Source organism: Cololabis saira, chromosome 1, assembly GCF_033807715.1.
Source record: "Cololabis saira isolate AMF1-May2022 chromosome 1, fColSai1.1, whole genome shotgun sequence".
Lineage (NCBI taxonomy): Eukaryota > Metazoa > Chordata > Actinopteri > Beloniformes > Belonidae > Cololabis > Cololabis saira.
The window spans coordinates 25126823-25146098 of NC_084587.1; the positions used below are offsets into that span (position 1 = coordinate 25126823).

Consider the following 19276-nt stretch of genomic DNA (forward strand, 5'->3'; position numbering starts at 1 on the left):
GTAGCTGGCTGTCACACTATACAACTTAATTTGCGCTGAATTTACAAAAACCTCATATTATGTTCTTTCTCAGGTGACGTCTTTGTGATTGAGCCGTTGGACTACGAGGTCTCCCATGAATACTACGTTACCATCGAGGCTAAAGACGGCGGTTCCCCCCCACTCAGCGACATGGCAACCGTAAACATCAACGTGACTGATGTCAACGACAACAAACCCATCTTCAACCAGGACGTGTACACGGTCGTTATCAGCGAGGACATCGAGCTTGGAAAGGCTGTCTTGGTGGTGAGGATGCACGTGTTCTCCGTGGGGAAATGTTTGTATTGGATACATCAGATGTTTGGTTCGGGGATATAACTTATAATTACTCCAAAGCCACATGCAGGGTCAGACACGTTTTATTTCTCCCTCCAGTGAAATCTGTCCGTTCAGCCACCTTTTCACTCAGTTGTTGGTTTCCTCCCTTGCAGCATGTCTGCTCTCTGCCCATTATTCACTGAATACACTATCACATACCTGCACCTGTGGCAAACCACCATCTGGTGGAGGAGTTAAATTGGGCCCAATGCTCTTCAGGCCCACTGCACCCTTGTTCCTGTGCAATATCTGACACACATGCTCAAACACTGTAATTAAAACGCATCTGACTCATTAGGTCTTCTCAGGGAAAATGAGATATGTTTAAAGTCTCTTCTTCTTCTGATTCTGTCCACCTCTTCTTTCCTCCTCTTACGAAAGAACTCTCCTTATAGATTTTATATCAAATGCACCTGAAAATGAGAGTGATAATGAATACTTGCCATTGTCTTGTACGTATGAATCTTCTCTGTCTGCTGCTCTCCCTGGGGAACCCTTTCAATAGTGGTTTTACAGTAGTTTTTAAAACCATGCGCAGTGTGTGGGTGTATGGGTGTGTTTGAAGGAGGGTGGATCTTAGAAGAGTTAGGCTACAAGGAAAAAATACATATTTTCAAGTTGATCAGTTGTTGATAATATGTTAAAAAATGCCTTTTTTAATTCCTCAGAGATTAATTTAAAGTCAGCTTTTTATTTTTATTGGACTTACTGAATTGTTTGTGTAAAGTTTTTCTAAAATATAGAGGCCATTAAACAGCTAGCTGCCATTTTTGGTGAACTTGGCATGTGAGCTGCGAATAAAGACACAGCATAGCATAATCATTCTTATTTTAAAGATAATATGGCCTTTTGTGCTGTTAATTATACGAACAGACTGCTGCAACCTGCTCTGAGTTGTGCCGGTAGGGTTCGGGGACGGCCCCGTTCAAAGACAGTTGGAGCTTGGCCTGTAGCTCATTGACCACCGGCTCTGGCAGCAACCAGAGCAACCAGTCCATTAAAAGATGTATTTTTGAATGAAGTGTCCATCTTTCTTGTTTTTTAATTTTAGTTGGCACATCATTTAAACAACCTCTGAGAGCTAAGTAAGAGCCATTTAATAATTATGAGATTTAAAATCCTATTAGTCGACTAATCATTTCAATAGTCGATGGCTAATCGATTTTCAGAATAGTTGCTTGTTGCAGCCCGACTAGCCAGCGCCAGTTCTGCAGACTGTAGTCAGTTAGCCAAACACCGGCTAGTGAAGGGATCGAGTGGAGCTGAATCAGAGCTCCACTAGCAGAACTAGCTTCAAACATTGTCAGAAATGAAGATGGTTGGAAGAGATTTCACCCCCATGAATTAAAAAATATAGCTTTCCTGTAAATTAGGTGTATAATTGGTTATTTTAATGCAACCAAATGCAGTATAAGCAGCAATAAAATAAGGTTCAGAAAGCATTATTCTTCATTGTACTTGAAAGATTAACACCATTGAAAACATGCAGGTGTGCTTTTTCAACAACAGAAACATAAGAATCAAAGACTGATTAAAATATTGATGAATTGTGAGTGCTACCTCGAAAACGATTCAAAGTACTGTGATGGATGGCACAAACACAAATGTTGCCTAAATAACAAATAAAAAGTCTCCCCGGTGAAATCCGAGAGTCGTTAATTTGGCCTCCCACTAACTGTCTAGAGGCTGATTTAGAAAATGCGTTTTTAAGCTAAAAGTATAATTAAATTTCGAAGCAATCCTTTCTCATTGATCGCTGATTGATTGTGTTGTGTGTTTTTAATTTTAGGTGATAGCTGAGGATTTTGATGGGCCCTCTTACAATCATATCCAGTACTCCATTGTGGACGGTAACCAGGGCAGCCCCTTCACCATCGACCCGCTACGAGGGGAGCTTAAAGTCGCCCGCCAGCTGGACAGAGAGAGAGTAAGAGAAACGCCAGACAGCGACGCTGACTGTACACAGCATAATCTACTGATCTGTGCAAGAACCAAGCAGACTCATGACGGATCTAACGGAGAAGCTCGTTCAGTGATCTCTTTACCAACAAGCTTTCTCTTTCTTTCAGACATCTGGATACACTCTGATGGTGGTCGCCTCAGACAACGGGGTGCCTCCTCTCTCCAGCAGTGCCAAGATCAACGTTGACATCTCAGATGTCAACGATAACCCACCCCTTTTCTCCCAGGCCAACTACAGTCTCATCATCCAGGTGAGGGGGAGGAGGGGCCAGTGTAGATAGCTGATTAAAAAGCAGTGAGGAGGATGGAGTGTAAGGGGTGGAGGAGGGATTGTGATGGGGAGGGAGAGAAGGATTAACAGTTACAATGGGAGGCTGTGCAACCGGAATATCAAGAGGTATGTAGGAGGATGGAGCAAGAACAGAGGTAAGAAGAGGGAAGGAAGAGGGGGTGAGGGGAGTGAAAGACAGAAGCTGCATCTTAAGTGTAGAAATGCAGATCAGGGTTGGAAGGAGAGGACTGTAACGAGGGAGGTCGAGGGTGGAATGTGCAAGATGCTGAAAAAGGAACTGAGTGAAAGGAAGGAGGATGGGAAGAATAAAAAGGAGACTCACCTGAAGTCACGCTTTGAAGAAGAAAAAATAACTTCTAAATGCCGAAGAGATGATTCCTTCCTGTTTGTTGAGATAACAGAAAGATTAATGTATGAGATATTGTGTAAGGGACAGGAGGAAGAAATGTGGAAAAAAAAAAAGATCCACAGTTATATTTCCCACCAGCCTTTGCCATGTTGATCTTTTGAAACTAGAACTTGTGAGTGAGCTGTAGCACGAGCTGATGTGTATCCAGGGTCTTAAGGCCTTACACTCGTCAAACATATTTTCAAGGAAAATATGTTTTTCCAAGATATCTTTGGACAGACATCACCGTGCAACCGCAGAAGACCCCCCACCATCTGCTGCTTATAACTTAATAAAATGCAAGTTTATGGTACCAAAACAGCACTTTTGTTTTTGAAGTGTGAATCAATGCCCATCCTTTTTTTTTTGTTAATAAATTATATGGTTAGTCAACAAGACAGACTTCTAAAGCAGGTCAAGATGAAACACTTCCTGTTCAACTTTATTTTATTCACATGAAGCTGTTATCAATGTAAAGCATAAAAACCAACCAAATGAGAGCGGGAAAAAGAACACAGATCATGCGTGTAGTGCACACACCGTCGGAGGTAATCAAGATCAGTCATTGTGCTCGAGGATGTAAGTAGCAGACTTGTGCCTAGGAGGTGGATGAATGGAAGCCTGCGGAGAGAAGAGGGACTTTGTTTGTCGTCTGCTGTCTGCTGTTTCTGCTAACTCGGTTGGCCTCGTTGGCGTCAAGACATCATAAATGGATATTGATGGAGTACTCCAAAAGGAATTTTATCTTTTTATGACGCAGTACAGAAGGTTCAAGGAAATTCAGATTTATTATGACTTGATGATTTAATTACATTTACAACAGTCATTAGCATCATCACCTGGGAACCATGAATGAAAGTTTTGTGCAGTTCCATAAACATAAAAACATCCCAAGACTCTGTCCTTAAATGACAATAGTCATTTAATTTACCCACTGCAAACCATATATTCAGGTACAATTGTTTTTTAAAGAAATGTTCCTCGCGACCAATTTAGGGGTTATTTATCAGCTTAGAATTGTTCTATCAGTGCATATTTTAACTTCTAGAAGGATGTGAAGCAGAAGTAAAGAATCTTCTCTTCTCACCACAACACGCTTTTCTTTTATCCCGCAGGAAAATCGGCCACAAGGCACGAGTGTTCTTCAGCTTGCCGTAAGCGACCGAGACGCATCTCACAACGGCCCACCTTTCACCTTTACCATTGTGGATGGGAATGAGGGCGATGCTTTCCGCATCAATCAGCAGGGAGCTCTTGTGACTGTGGGCGCGCTGAACAGGAAGACTAAAGAACACTACCTACTTGAAGCACAGGTGAGTCACAGAACCGAGAAGAGACAAGAATCTAAGGGATGCATTGATTTAACTGTCAAGCAGTGGCAACCTGCTCTGTTTGCCTCCCGTCTTTTCCCTTTCCATACCCTTCCGGCGTGCTCAGTCTGTTCCCCTGCCAGCCAATATCATCTTTTAAACCTTCCTTCAGTGTTCAAAGTATGGCGTAGTAGTCTTGCAAGCAGCTTCATATAAGAGATTGAATTGGAGAAGGCGCACAGCGAAACAGGTGCTTCACAGTGGATCTCACAGGAGAAGCTTGGAAAACAGACATTTGCTTTGATTTGGCTCAATTGTGTGCCACCTCAGAAGAAAGAACTGAGAAAAAAAACACGTAGGCAGATGGGATATGAAATGTTAAGTGTTATGTGGTTTTGTACACAAGATGCACACTCAAATTTGGGTCCTTCTTTGTTGAACCAGTGCCTCTTCATATGGAAGTGTGTTCAAATGTTTGATCTTGCAAATGTTTTATCTGGTAGATGTGCAGTAATTGTTGGGATGTGAGCAGTGATTGCCCTCTGCTGTTAGAAAAATATGTCCTGCTCTCTCACATTCAGGTGTCGGACAGCGGGAAGCCCCAGCTCTTCTCCACCGCCTTCATCAGTGTCCGTATAATTGAGGAAAGCATCTACCCTCCAGCCGTGCTTCCACTCGACATTTTTGTATCCATAGCCGGTGATGAATACCCCGGAGGTGTCCTGGGCAAGATCCACGCCACCGACCAAGACATCTACGACACTCTCACCTATAGCCTCGCCCCTTCAGCTTCGCCATCCACGGATGAGAGCGGTGCCTTGTTTTCAGTCTCCGCCTCTGACGGCAAAGTCATCGCCGTGCAGCCGCTGGACGTGGGTCACTACCCGCTCAATGTGACGGTGACGGACGGACGCTTCACAACACCCGCTGACGTCACTGTGCACATTCGTCAAGCAGCTCGTCAGGCCCTGGATAACTCCGTTGCGGTGCGCTTTGCAAACATCGCCCCTGAGGAGTTCATCGGAGACTACTGGCGCAACTTTCAGCGAGCGCTGAGAAACATCGCTGGAGTTAGGAGGAGTGAGGTTCAGTTGGTGAGCTTGCAACCATCAGAGCAAGGAGATCTGGATGTCCTGCTGACCCTGGAGAGATCTGGCAGCCCGTACCAGTCTCAGGAGGTAATATCAGCTTAATCAATCAACAATACCGGACAGAGAGATGACGTTGTTAGCGTAATTTGAATTTGGGCTCGGTATTTTCCTACAGTTGAAGTCAATTATTTTTTGCATTGTGAATTTTTCCAGTTAAAATTAGTATAAAACATTTTGTGAAACAAGACTTTGCATGCAAAAAATGACTTGATTCATCATTTGATTATTCTTTCATTAACAACACCACAGAGATTAAGAAAATACACATCCAAACTGTTGGTGATTCATAGTTTAACAGCTAATCGATCTGATAATAGCCACTAAACACTTGGATTGAGTCATTTGCTCTACGATTTTTCTTAGGTCGTCTTCCGGAAACTGAACTCCTCTGCAGCCGTGATCGAGGAGATGACTGGGGTCCGCATCGTGCGGGTGGTGCAGAAGCTCTGCGCAGGTCTGGACTGCCCGCTGCACTTCTGCGATGAGGTCATCAGTCTGGATAAAACAGCCATGACCACTTACAGCACGGCCCGCGTCAGCTTTGTCACCCCGCGACACCAGAGGAAGGCGACCTGCCAATGTGACGGTACGCCGATTACGCTTCAGATGCACATACTTCTTAAGTTTGATCTTTTGGAGCTGCCATTCTCAAATAAGGTATTTGGATATTTAGGTGGCAGATGTCCTGCGTTTAATGACCTGTGCGACAACAACCCCTGTCCGGAGGGTATGGAGTGCATCGCAAATCCCAGAGAAACCGTGTACAGCTGTGTGTGTCCTGAAGGGAAGAAGGGCAAATGCTCTGGTAAGACTCTTCTGTCCAAGGTCTTTCTCTAACTTGGCATCGTGTATTGATGATGAAAGTATTGTTGTGTACTGGCTCGTAGTTTATACCTGTGTCTCCTTGTCAGATGGCCACTCGCTGACGTTCAGTGGAAGCGGTTATGTGAAGTACCATCTGATGGACAATGACAACAAGGAGCTGATGAAACTTTCACTGAGGCTCAGGACCTTCTCCAACCATGCCACGGTCATGTATGCAAAAGGGACAGACTACAGCATCCTTGAGGTTTGTGTAAACCTATTTTTCCATCCCGTAACTTAATAACTACCTGAAATTTTTCGTTTATTACTTCCCAACATCTCCATATCAGAAAGGCTTAAGGCTGGATTATGGTTCTGCGCTACACCAACGCAGAGCACACGCCGTTGCCGTGACGCCGTCGTGAAACCTCCGGACTTCTCCGTCACTCCATTTCGCCGCGGTGGGGGGGGCGCTGCGATCTTTTCCTGAATGGTTTATCTCACTTTTCCGGTCACAGTGAATCAAAGAGATAAGGACAACTATTGTGCAAAAAACCAAAACAAAATAAATCACACATACACGAAGAAAAGAGCGCTGAAAGTTCACGACTGCTTCACGAACTGGAAACCGGAAATGCATTGCTACCAAGCAAACCAATCACAGCCCTCTCGGTCTTGACGCGTAGTTACAATTTATGGGAGGTGCGCGACAGGCACGGCGTGGCGTGCGGCGTGGGGTGCAGCGTGGGGTGCGCGACGCGGTGCAACCTGCGGTGTAGGCTCGGCGTTGATTTGTTGCAGAACCATAATCCAGCCTTTAATCAACATATAACCAGCCTTTCTCTCTTTTAAGATCAACCAGCCATGCCTGTGAATGAAATGAAGGGTTCAAAAAGTCATTTTAAAGCTCATTTCACACAGGGGACTCTGGGAATGCTGTGGCGAGTTGAAAAACAAGCACACAAGCTATTTTAGTTCTGGGAGGGAAACGAATAGCAGTTTTCCACACATTCCTTTGTGAGTCTGTCTGGTGTAACCGTCTGCATGCCAGACAAAGACCCGGGTTGGATAAGAGATGGTTTTTGATTATCAGGCTGCCATATAAGGCTTTTCGTATCTACAGTGTGGGCATTTTAGAGGCTTTGACCGCAAGTTGTATTGTATTGTATGTACTGTATTGTTGTCTTCCCCTTAAAACTGATGCTGCTCAGTTATTCTAGTTGTGTTATTGCTTTATTAAAAGTATTAGTTGATTAAATACCAATTAGTGAACGCACCCTGTGTCAGAGCCAGATTCATGACAATGATTTAATCATCCTGAGTTTGAATAAGGAGAAGTGTTATCCTGATGAAGGAACAAAGAACAGCAGATGAGATGAATGGCCTATTGTGACACATGCTGTATATTTAGTTCATTTGTTGTAACTCTGTATTTTCTGTCTCCGACACAGATAGTGAACGGCCGTCTGCAGTACAAGTTCGACTGTGGGAGCGGCCCCGGCCTGGTGTCGGTCCACAGCACTCAAGTTAATGACGGGGAGTGGCACTCCGTTACCCTGGAGGTGGACGGAAACTATGCCAAACTGGTGCTGGACCGGGTGCACGCTGCCTCTGGCACGGCCCCGGGCACTCTGCGCACCCTCAACCTTGACAACAGCATTTACTTTGGCGGACACGTACGCCAGCACGCCTCCGCCCGCCTTGGACGCAGCCTCCCCGTCATAAACGGGCTCCGCGGCTGCATCGAGGCGATCACGCTGAACAACCTGGAGCTGCCTCTCAACACCAGGGCTCAGCGGGCCCATGCAGTTCTGGAGGACATTGTGGACGTGACTCCAGGCTGCGCACTGGCACCTGCTGAGAGCTGCTCCAGCAACCCCTGCACCAATGGAGGGAGCTGCACCTCGCTGCCTAATGGAGGTAACTCACTGACCTCATGTTTCAAGTTCCTTTCAGAAGTTATACTTTCGAAACTGAAAAGTGGACAAAAGTCCAGCTACTCTAGTCAAGCATGTAGTTGGACTTTTCTGTATACTTTTATTATAATTTGACATGACAGCTTGTTTTTTTTTTTTTTCAAGTGTCCCAGTGCTGCAGAAATTTGCAGTCAGCACCGTCCGCTGTGAACACAAACTCATTTCATCTGCATTTGTTTTTCATTAAAGACCTGCACAGGAATTGTTACCTACCATCACCAGAGGGTTTTTGTAAAATACCTGTGCAGTGTTTCCCAACTACAAGCCTAATTAAAAAGGGGAAGAAGAAGTCATTTCACCAGTGGAGTTATGATTAGAAAATGTCCCCTCGCTACCTGCACAGTGCTTTTTCTTTCCCTCATTAGCTCTTTTCTCTGTGAATTTCCCAGGCTACTTCTGCAAGTGTCCTGCTTCTTTCATGGGCACACACTGTGAGATTCCCATAAGTCCTTGTGCCTCCAACCCTTGCCTGTATGGCGGTACCTGTGTGCCTCGTGCAGATGACTTCTACTGCCAGTGCAGAGGGCAGTACTCAGGACAGAGGTATGCTTTCTTTCACGTTCATAAAAAGAACATCGGTGCCCTGCAGGGGACGGTTATATTGTGTGAGTCACAACATAGACAACAGTGAAAATACAACCTGCTTATTAGCCGTTTCTGTGGTTTCAATGAATGTACCAGGCTTGTGAAATTTGTAGACATTTAATTGATAGAATGAATTGAAACTGATAAAGTACGTCATGGATGGGAAATCTAGCTCTGGAGGCTAAAAGCATTTCTGCTGTAAAGTTGGACATTTTAACATTTTTGGAGCCTAGTGGTCACGTGGAGAACTGCAAGTCTGAATTCCGGGGTTGCCCCTTGTTGACAACACTAACACTGACACGATGTTGTGGAAACTGAATCATTTTGCATCTCATACAGTTTGGTTGAGTAACCTTGTGCTTGCAGGTGCCAGTTAGGACCGTACTGCAGAGACAACCCCTGCAAAAACAACGGAAAGTGCATCGACAGTCTGGATGGTCCAGTGTGTGAGTGTGAAGCAGGCTTCCAAGGAGACAGGTATCCCGGTTTTAAAGTTATTTAATTTTCTTCAGCTAGATAAGTTTGACAGTTTGCATCTGCAGTTATATCCAGCCATTCCTCCTCCTGCAGCACATACAGCTCACTGAATAGAAATTTGTTGCGCAGGTGCCTGACTGACGTGGACGAGTGCATGAAGAACCCCTGCAGCAACGGGGGCCAGTGCCAGAACACTTACGGCTCCTTTAACTGTAACTGCTCACTGGGTTTCAACGGGCAGATGTGTGAGATCCGGGCTGAGGTCCGAAACGAATTTGTTTCCACGTCCTGGAACATCGGCTTGGAGGAGGTGATTGGCATCGTGGTCTTTGTGTCCAGCATCTTCATACTTGTCCTCCTCTTCATCATCATCCGGAAGAAGGCCTGTCGCAGGAAGTCAAAGACAGACAACAATGGCAAGCTTCCAGGATCTTCAAACATGCCCCCCTCCTTCCTCCAGAGACCTTACTTTGATGCCAAACTCAACAAGAACATCTACTCGGACGTCCCTCCCCAGGTGCCAGTGCGTCCCATCTCCTACACTCCCAGCATTCCAAGCGACTCGCGGAACAACTTGGACAGAAACTCATTCGAAGGCTCAGCCATCCCAGAGCATCCCGAATTCACAACCTTCAACCCAGATTCTGTGCATGGACATCGCAAAACAGTGGCCGTCTGCAGCGTAGCACCCAATCTCCCTCCTCCCCCTCCCTCCAACTCTGTGTCAGACAGCGACTCCATCCAGAAGCCAAACTGGGACTATGATTATGACGGTAAGTTTGTTTCTAAGTGGCAGCAGCTTTAGTTCCCTGATCAAAGGTACCGGTTGGATTCAGCTGACTATGATTGCATTTAATGAGCACGCTCTACCATGAATTGGCTTTAAAGTTGGCACGTTTGGTGTCATTGAGTTCCCTGATGGAGATACTAGGCTGCTTAAATAAAGTCCATATAAACATTCACAGGAGCAGATCAGGAAATATCTAAACCGTCTCCATCAGTAATTGCAGCACAGTTGTAATTGTGTTCTTCAAAAATGTCAGAAAAATGGAAGCTTATTTAGAATAAATGAAAAGGAAACTGAAGATAATACTTAGTGCACTTTTAGGTAGTTTATGCCAAAGATTTTCTTTTTTAACCTTTAAATGTTACACCAGGCAAGTTTATAGTCCAAAATCAGTTTTTCTATTGCATGACTTCCTGCATATATTCGAAAAATAAAATTTTGCATTGTTAGTTTTACCAAGCTGATCAGAAAGACAAAAATAGCAGAGAGAATTAGATTGTTGGTTAAATAAAACACTGCAGACTCACACTTTTATGTCACATCACTATGATATGATGATGATATGACTACAACTGTCTTACACAATACCACACATATTTTTACCATATCAGTTTCCATGGAAATGACTAGAGCAGTAGATTTCTGTTAATTTTCAACTCCTAACAAGAACTGCCAAAGGAAGGTTGTGTATTTAAAATCTGATCAGCATCAGTATTGTAGGGCCTCTTGATTTCCACATGACAGTAGGAAGGCTGTGTACTAATTACTAAAGTCCCGTCCTGCTGTCTCTCGCAGCTAAAGTGGTGGACTTGGACTCGTGTCTGACCAAGAAGGCGGTGGAGGACAGCGCCTGTCAGCCCTACAACACCAGAGGCAGCATGTCTGAGGTCCAGTCCCTCAGCTCCTTCCAGTCAGAGTCCTGTGACGACAACGGTACGCTGCCATGTTGAAGCCTTCTCTGTTCTGCATTTGAGGAAAACAAACCTGACAGCATAGTTTGAAAAAAGCTAGTTTTTCTATATTTAACATTTAAGCACTTTCAGTTTATATTTTTGTTTTTTTGTCATTTTTGTGTGATCAGCTTGCAGGATTGTTCAGCAGTTGCTTTTGTGTTGTAGAACTGATTTACGTTCTAACACTTTTCACTGTGCATGTTCAGTATTGGATGGCCCAGTAGCGGCTGTGGGGTCACGTCTCTTCTCTCTTTCTTTTTGCTGCGGGGCTTCAGCTCCCATATGGATAAAATCAATCCACAGATCCAGAACAAGGTTTTAAATAGGGGGTCCAGCCTGTAAGTTCTCAGTCACTGCTGGTACAGAAGGAGGCAGTCACAGTAGTACGGTGTAATTCTCCTGGGATTATTTATTACAATTCTTTCACTCCAAAGTTTATTGCAATTGTGTCTCAAAATGACTTTGATGACTTCCTTGAACAACAGTTATATCCTGTTTTAAAATCACTCACCCTATTTTTTGACATTTTTCATTTAAATGCATACTATTTCCTCCTTTTTATATGTTTTTCTCCATTTTTGTCCATCTTTTGTTGTCCTTTTTCACAACGTAGCAACAGCCGAATGTTTAAAGCAAACATCGAGGGACATTTCACAATGGTATTTTGTTTCTGTTCTCCTGTTTTACTATTTCCCATTTCATCACCCGCAGTCATCACTGGGATGTCACGGTTAGGATTTTCCTGTTCACAAGTCATCAAAACCTCCATTGACACCATCAAATTAAAACAGAAAAAAAAAAAAAAAAAAGATGTGAATCAGACATAAAATAGATGTCAAACAAGTGTTCATGTCCCTGGGGAATTTCACCGGTTCTTCCATCTGTACTGTCAGTGGCACCCTGTAGCTTCTCAGTATGTTGATGTTGTTGTGTTATCTTACACAATTAAAACCAAATACCCCCCCCTGCTCATCACACACGACACACCAGTGTGTAACTCTCTGACATTGTCACACCCCCACCCATAAAACCCCCTCTGAAACTGTTGATGCAGAAAAGACTAAAAAGTGCAAGGACTGCAATATTTGTGGGAGGTGTCACGTATGTTGCCATCACTCCTACCGCATTCCATGTTTGTGTGTTTTTTAAATGTTTTCATAAGTGATAAGGGCATTTGTACTAACGCAAGGTCTCTTTCACCCGACCCCCCTCCCTTCCTTGCCTCTACCTCACAAGCCTCCATAGTGACAGTAATCCACCTTGTCAACCCCGTTGTTGACACGGTGGAAGGAGAAGGTACTCTTCTGGCTTCCATCTGCTTGTAGTGTTGTCCTTTCATGTGTGGGTTGTAAAGCTGCCATTATCTTACAGCATGTTGACAAACCTCATCCAACTCCTAACATTTAAATACTTTTAAATTCAAAGGATGTCCAACTTCAGAATTAAAAAAGAATTAACAAATTAAGCAAACTGTTGCCTTCAAGTATCCACATTTGTTTGGTCTAACTTTTGACTACACAATTCCTGAAGTCTGTTTAAGAAAATGGCAAAGCTGTTAAGCATTACGTAACCTGTCAGTCACAATGTACCCTTCAGTGTTTCATTGTCGTCATTTCATTCATGTCGGTTGTTCATTCCACTTAGATTTTAATGTGATTTCTTCTTTCTCTTTCTCGTCCTTGTTGCCTCACATAAAGAGTCTGTTTTGGCTCATGATCTCAAGAACCCAAGAGGTGACTTTTTTTCATCTTTGTTTTTCTGCTGGTGTTCCCCGTTGTCCCTCAGATTCCTGCCGCTAACACTAATCCTGAAGCTAAACGAATGTGTGCTAAACCTCGGCTGTAAGGTGAAGCTGGTGTGACACAGAGCTTTTTTCACTGCACTGCTCCTACGAGGTGTTGTCTGTCTTTGTGAGATTATTCCTCTCCCCCAAAACATTTCAAACTATCCCTTTGCATGATTTTGATGCTGTGACATTACATTGTGCGATCAAAAGCGTCGGTCAGTGTTCGTGTTATTGTGTTTCTGCGTTCCCAATTATAATTTTTAAATGTTTTAACCTTAACCCGATCTGGGATGCTTTTCACACGTATGGCTCAGTTAAGGCGCTGGCAAGTGCAATGTGAGCCAAAAGTTCATGAATCGGGCCAAACTTGGGTTACGACTCGTATGACAGGTGTTGTGAGAGCCAGGTGTGGCTTAGAGGCCCCAAAAAATGGGGCAGTTAGACAGCCAAATGCATTAAAAAAAATAATAATAATAATATTGTAGGTGTGTTAGATTGAACACATTCTTTTGAAAAGCTAAACTTTTCAATTTTTCGATCTTATTGTACAAACACATACCTGGATGCATTGAATAAATTTATGCCTGAGGTAATTTTTTTGTTTTTAATTGGAAAAAAATCGAATTTTGTGAGAAAATTCTCAAAAAATATTTCAGACAAATCTCTGGTATATTCTAAAAAGAGGAAAGCAGAAAAAATGGACATAGCATTTCTTAATGTGTGTTTTTTTTCTTAATTTTGTTTTATAAGTTTGTGACTGGTGTTTGATGTCTAAAAACGTTGTAAACAAAGTGTCGTTGCGTTTTGTGTTGGTGTGACTTTGACCAGTGTCCCCTTTGCATGATGTGGGTTTATAACCTTAACACGACGGAACCAGGTGACTGTGATGAGCTGGATGTGACGCATGAAAGTTTACTGCAGACTACTAATATACGTGTCTTTTATTTGGTCTCTTGGTAATAAACAGGATATCACTGGGACACCTCTGATTGGATGCCAAGTGTTCAACTTCCTGGAATCCAGGAGTTTCCACATTACGAGGTTGTGGAATCGCCCGCCCCTCTGTACAACGACCCGAACGCCATCGACACCGACTATTATCCTGGCGGCTTTGACATTGAGAGTGATTTCCCTCCGCCGCCAGAAGACTTTCCTGCTAACGACGACCTGCCACCACCACCTCTGCCAGAGTACAGCGACCGATGTGACACTCTGCGACCCATCGGCAGAGACTTGGATCCGCCCGGTTCAGGCAGCCCCGGCGTGATGCGCCAGCGCCCGGCCTTGCCCCAGCTCTACAGCCTTAACCAGTATCTGCCGCATCACTCCTACCCCAGTGAAGGGGGTGAAACCGAGGGCCAGGGTGCCACCTCTGCTACCGTCACCCCTGCATCCACCATGGGCACCGGCGGTTACAGAGGGGGCTACCCTTTAGGTTGTAGTCGGGACTTTGACGCTTCAGCTCTGGACAACATGTCCATGTCTCTGTACACATCCACAGCCTCGTGCTCAGACATGTCGGCGTGCTGCGAGGAGTCGGAGGCGATGATAAGCGACTACGAGAGCGGTGATGAAGGCAACTTTGATCAGTTGGCCATCCCGGCGCTGGACTCCCAACAGCACACTGAAGTCTGACACTGGACCCCCCCTCCCCAAAAAAGTGCCTGAACCCACAGCTACACCCGACGGTAGCCCTTGACACACCACCAACACCAAACACGCACACACAGAAGGGTACGACACACTTCAGTTCATGCAGAGGGGTTGATCTGAGTTCGGGAGTGATTCTGGAGTCTCTTTACATCTGCTTAAATCAGCGCCCTTTGAGTTGGCGGTACCATCACCTTAAAGGGGAAATATTATGCTTTTGTGTCAGAAGTCAATATAAAGTGGTGCCTAAATACAAAAAATAACAAAAAAACTAACCAAAAAAAATACCGTTTGGGCCAAAATATCAGGCATCAGACTTTTCTAACCATTGTTTTCCTATGTTAGTGTCCAGCTGATGTCAGCTGTCATAAATTTCCTCATATGGTCGCCTGTGCCAGTACAGTCTAATTAGTCTTTTTGGTAAATGTATGTACATGCTCCCACGAAACCTCTTTGAGTACTATAGCTAGCATTTTAAGTACTGCAGCATTCAAATATAGGAGCATACTATGCAATTATTTGATGACAGCAGAGTAACATGTTTGTGGCTGAGATATTGTTGGTCTTTAAAGATAAAAGATGGAAATGGTAACTGGCATGTTTTATTTTTAACAACTTGTTTACAGGCTGCAGTTGAACGTGTAAATCCATTGTTGCCCACTCTCAAACTGATATTTTTTTTTTCCATCTCAGTCAGTAAGCTTTTATAAAAGAGATTTTTAAAGGTCAGTGTCCTGGTTAAATAAGGTTGAATTGAATTCTATGTCAAATTGAGACGCCTAAAAACTGATGCATAAGGTTCCAGTTCCACTCAAAGCTTATACATTATTGCTGTGTATGTTTACAATTTGTTCTCTGGCCTTTCACACTGGCAGGAAAGTAGGCTGTGCTCGTGTTTAAAGATGTGCACCAAGCCGGCTAATCAGAGGAAAGTTGACTGCTAGGGAGGCGGACAGGATCTAAAGGCTTCTCTGAAGCAGTGGATGAACTGAGGGAATGAATCGTGCAAAGCAAAGCTACTCTTGTCTTGGCATGAACAGACAGCTTGAAATGAGCATAATATGTCCCCTTTAAATACCCTTCATCTCACACAGGAAGAGGATTTTTAAAAGGTCCAACATTTCACTGTACAAGAAAAAAAATCATGATAAAAAGAAGAACATATCTTTGTTTCTATAAACAAAACCAAGCAAAATGTGTTTTATACAAGTCCTCATTTTCAATGTAAATTTAAATGTACAGTTTTGATTTCAAAGTTTACTAGGTTTTGTAGATATTCTATGCTTTTATTTTCAACAAAAAAAAAGAGTTAAATGGTGTGACATCAGCCTTACTGTGCTTACATTCACTAAAAAAATAAACATGAAAAGAAAAGAGAAGAGCGTGGCTTTTCTGAACACAGTGTACTCGTAAAGTTTATTGTCTCTTGCTCATTTCAAAAAGGGTCTTCAATGAACGACTGCATATTCTTGTGTAATTTTCTTTTTTTTAATTTGTTTGTTTGTACATTTTGACTTCGAAACCTCTTTATTTTTTCACCAAGATAATGGGACCCAATATATTTATAGTGCAAAGTTATCCATGGACACATGACTTCTTCAGGTGTCTGTGTGTGTCTGAGCAACGTTATGGTCTTGTTGAGGTTTTTATTGAATACTGCCACAAGCTCACGCTTTCCTACTGGCAATAAATTATTCCTAAAAAATACTATTAATGTCTGAGTGCAGTTATTTCCATGGTGCTTTTTAATGAATGAAGTAGTAAAGGGAACTGATATTAAAATGCTGGGGTAGCTATTGGTAATTATTTACCTAGTTTTATCCTCCCACCCCAGCTGAAACTGTGCTGAACATTCTCCCCCAGCAGGACGTCTCCCTGCGGCTGCTTGTATCAAACCGTCCCCGAGTCACATGATAAAATAAGAAGAACCCGGTCGCTCCAGACCTGCAGTTAAACTGGTAACCTGGTAATGGCTCCAGACTGGAGTCACTGCTGTCCTTCCTGGTGAAGAGAGTCAGGGATATGAACTAGGAAGATAGAGAAGCACTTTCACACCCTGGAAACCCTGAAGATGTCTGAAACCATAAAGATACAGTTTTCATGATTATGTTTTAGAATGTCTGCCTCCTTACCAAGTAGAATCTTTATTTTCCACAGTGCAGAAGTTAAAAAAGGAAAAAAGGACTCCAATGATTAAAAAAAAACAACATATCTTCAGCAGCATTAACTTGAAGAAGTCATTTATTTTATTATTATTAGTTTCACATCGCTGTGGAGGAACTTCAGCACATTCTTCATTTCTGGAACGTAATGGCTGTGCATGAATTCACATAACCTATAATTAACTTTGCTTTAAAGAAAAAATAGTTCCCCCCCAGGCCTCAGGTTTCACCTGCCAAGCTTCAGCAGTGTTTGGTAACAAGCAGTCAGCAGCCATTCACTTGCTCCTTAATCTCATGCTTGATGGATTCAATTAACCCCAGAAATGACATCAGGTAGTTTTATTTCTTTGATTAAATTAAGAGTGTTAATGGATCATTCATATTATAGAATCAAGTGAGAAACGGGGCGTTCAGCTTCAGGGTTATTAGCTTTCATTTTTGGAGGTTGCAAGTGTGTATTTGCCTGGTATAACCACAAGGGGGCAGAAGATACCAGCTGATGGAAGCTACAGGAGGTGAACAGGAAGGCTCGGAGAGTTAAAAACTGTGGAACAACTCTGAGATAAAAGGTTTAAATCAAATTAGTTCACTCAGTGCTTCCTTCAGACCGGATGAAGGAACACAAATTAGCCAAACTGCCGGATTCACGGATGAGTTGGTTGGAAAATTTTGGAAGATCTTGTGATTTTCTTCTGACAGCTTCATGTAGGTGTAATACTCTTTTTTACTTAAAGGACAAGTCCAGCTTTTTCAAATCTGTCCTCAGACAATGGGTTCTCGTTTTCAATATCTTGTTTAGTCTGGCTCAATTTGTCTGATTTCTTTGCTGATTTTTCAGGCCTGTGTTTTCGACATTTGGAAGCAAACGTACTAATAAACCCACATCAGAATATGTCAGAATCACATGGAAAATCAGACTTTATTTTCTTCACTTTTTAGGGAGTATAGACCTTTTTTGTTTGTTTGTTTTGTTTTGTTTTGTCCGAGGCTGTGATGAGGATTGATTGATTATTTCCAATCTGAAAATATGCTGTGTTAAGTTCAAGAGGACAGCCCAGACACAAATCCGGTTCAACAATCCCCCCCCCAAATTGCTCCATTCAGTGGTACATCAGAGGCAGGAGTGAGAGGGCTACTACAAAATGTCTCTTTCATTTGTGAAAAGCTAATAAAGTAATTACCACTGAGAGTGAAAGAAATACACAGCTCAAGAGAGCTGTGACCCTTGAGTTATGGTTCTGAGTCAGGGCTGAAGAGTAACTTGGGGGTTTTCTTATCATCCTCAATTAAAGCTGTTCCAACTATGTGAAGAGCTCTTCTTTATGTTAAAAAGCTCTCTTTCTGGACTACGTTTTAGACATTATTTTAACTTAGCAGAACACCATAACCGGTCCTGCCTTCTCAAAGTCTGCTTTCAGGTATGCAGCTCTGACTTAAACTATGGAGCATGCCACGTTCAGGTCATAGACCTGTCGACTGACAAGGAACTCTGCCCATGCAGGACTAAGTTTGTGAAGATTTCCTTTAAACAAAATTAAACAAATGAAATAATGGTTTCTTTAAACTTAGTTATAGCATTCTCTGATAAAAACACCTACTATGATCAAATGTGCTCTCATATGCTGTATTGTGAATTGATGAAAATCCATAGGTTATTTAAAATAATCAGATAACAGTGGGTTGGGAGGGGATACTGTTAGTTGTTCACTTCCTATGCCATATGTGAAAAGAAAATGACTAAGCTGATGCTCATTTTAGGAAAGACCAATGCAGTTTAGGCATTATTTAGACATATTCAGCATCTCCATGACTGTTTAAGCCTTCCACTGTAATTATTTTATTTGCACTCAGTACTAAGCAGGAATAAAACTATCTGAAAAAAGGGGCACAATATTCAACTATATATAGTATAGTTTAGGTATACTGCTGATTAGTAGACTAGAGCGATAGATCGCTACCACACCTACTCCGTAGCCCGTGCTTTGAGGAAAGTGAAAACTCAAATGGCAGGAGTTGTTTCTTCTTTATTGCTAACATGATTCTCCAGCTGCAGTCAGATTTCTGTAATTCAAAATAAATCAACAGTACGTTCGCAAACCGAGTCATTTACCACCAGAGGTTTAGACAGGAGAGATTTAATATTCATTAAGCCAAATTTAAAGGTCTTGAAAACCAAAACAAAAAGCCTTTGTCATAGTGTTATCCATAATTTTTGACAAGTTTAATTCTTTGTCAATCAAATCACAAAATAGTATCCACTATTTGAAAAATATGTATATAGGCAAGACTATTTATACAGTTTGAAATATCGAATATCTTAACTTTTATGTTACATTTAACAGCAGTGTTGTTACAGTATACTCACAGGGGAAGTGTAAATTATGTAAAATGGTGATAAACAAAAGCAAAAGATGGGATGTGTCTACCCAGTACTGAAGGTCTTAAGAGGAAAAGAAAAGAAAAAGAAGAAAAAAAAGAGACCTCCTGGGCCTGAAAATCTGCCCAGTCATTCATGAGAAATTATGTTGAAAACCCCCCTCAGACATGTCTGATCTATCCAAGAGGACCCAGAGCTGTTATTAACGCCGACCTTCCAGAGCTTTTCGGATTCTTTGGCCAGCAGCGAATTGAGC

General features: G+C 42.7%; 1 protein-coding gene across 8 annotated transcripts in view; it reads left to right on the forward strand.

Moving 5' to 3' along the window:
* The window catches only part of fat1a (FAT atypical cadherin 1a), an 86069-nt gene extending 69881 nt beyond the window's left edge, over positions 1-16188 (forward strand). For 3 of the 8 annotated variants that reach the window (XM_061719005.1, XM_061719030.1, XM_061719014.1), the window contains 15 exons: positions 74-288; positions 2150-2287; positions 2430-2573; positions 4118-4315; positions 4894-5490; positions 5827-6049; positions 6137-6268; positions 6375-6532; positions 7719-8187; positions 8633-8786; positions 9195-9305; positions 9435-10078; positions 10888-11025; positions 12743-12778; positions 13799-16188. In XM_061719005.1, the coding sequence (XP_061574989.1) occupies positions 74-288; positions 2150-2287; positions 2430-2573; positions 4118-4315; positions 4894-5490; positions 5827-6049; positions 6137-6268; positions 6375-6532; positions 7719-8187; positions 8633-8786; positions 9195-9305; positions 9435-10078; positions 10888-11025; positions 12743-12778; positions 13799-14466 (4025 nt within the window). In that variant the 3' untranslated portion in view covers positions 14467-16188. Of the gene's footprint in view, positions 1-73; positions 289-2149; positions 2288-2429; positions 2574-4117; positions 4316-4893; positions 5491-5826; positions 6050-6136; positions 6269-6374; positions 6533-7718; positions 8188-8632; positions 8787-9194; positions 9306-9434; positions 10079-10887; positions 11026-11320; positions 11384-12281; positions 12342-12742; positions 12780-13798 lie in introns of those variants that run through there. The other 5 variants (XM_061719021.1, XM_061719038.1, XR_009782489.1 and 2 more) reach the window with 4 other exon arrangements.
* Positions 16189-19276: the final 3088 nt, after the last annotated feature.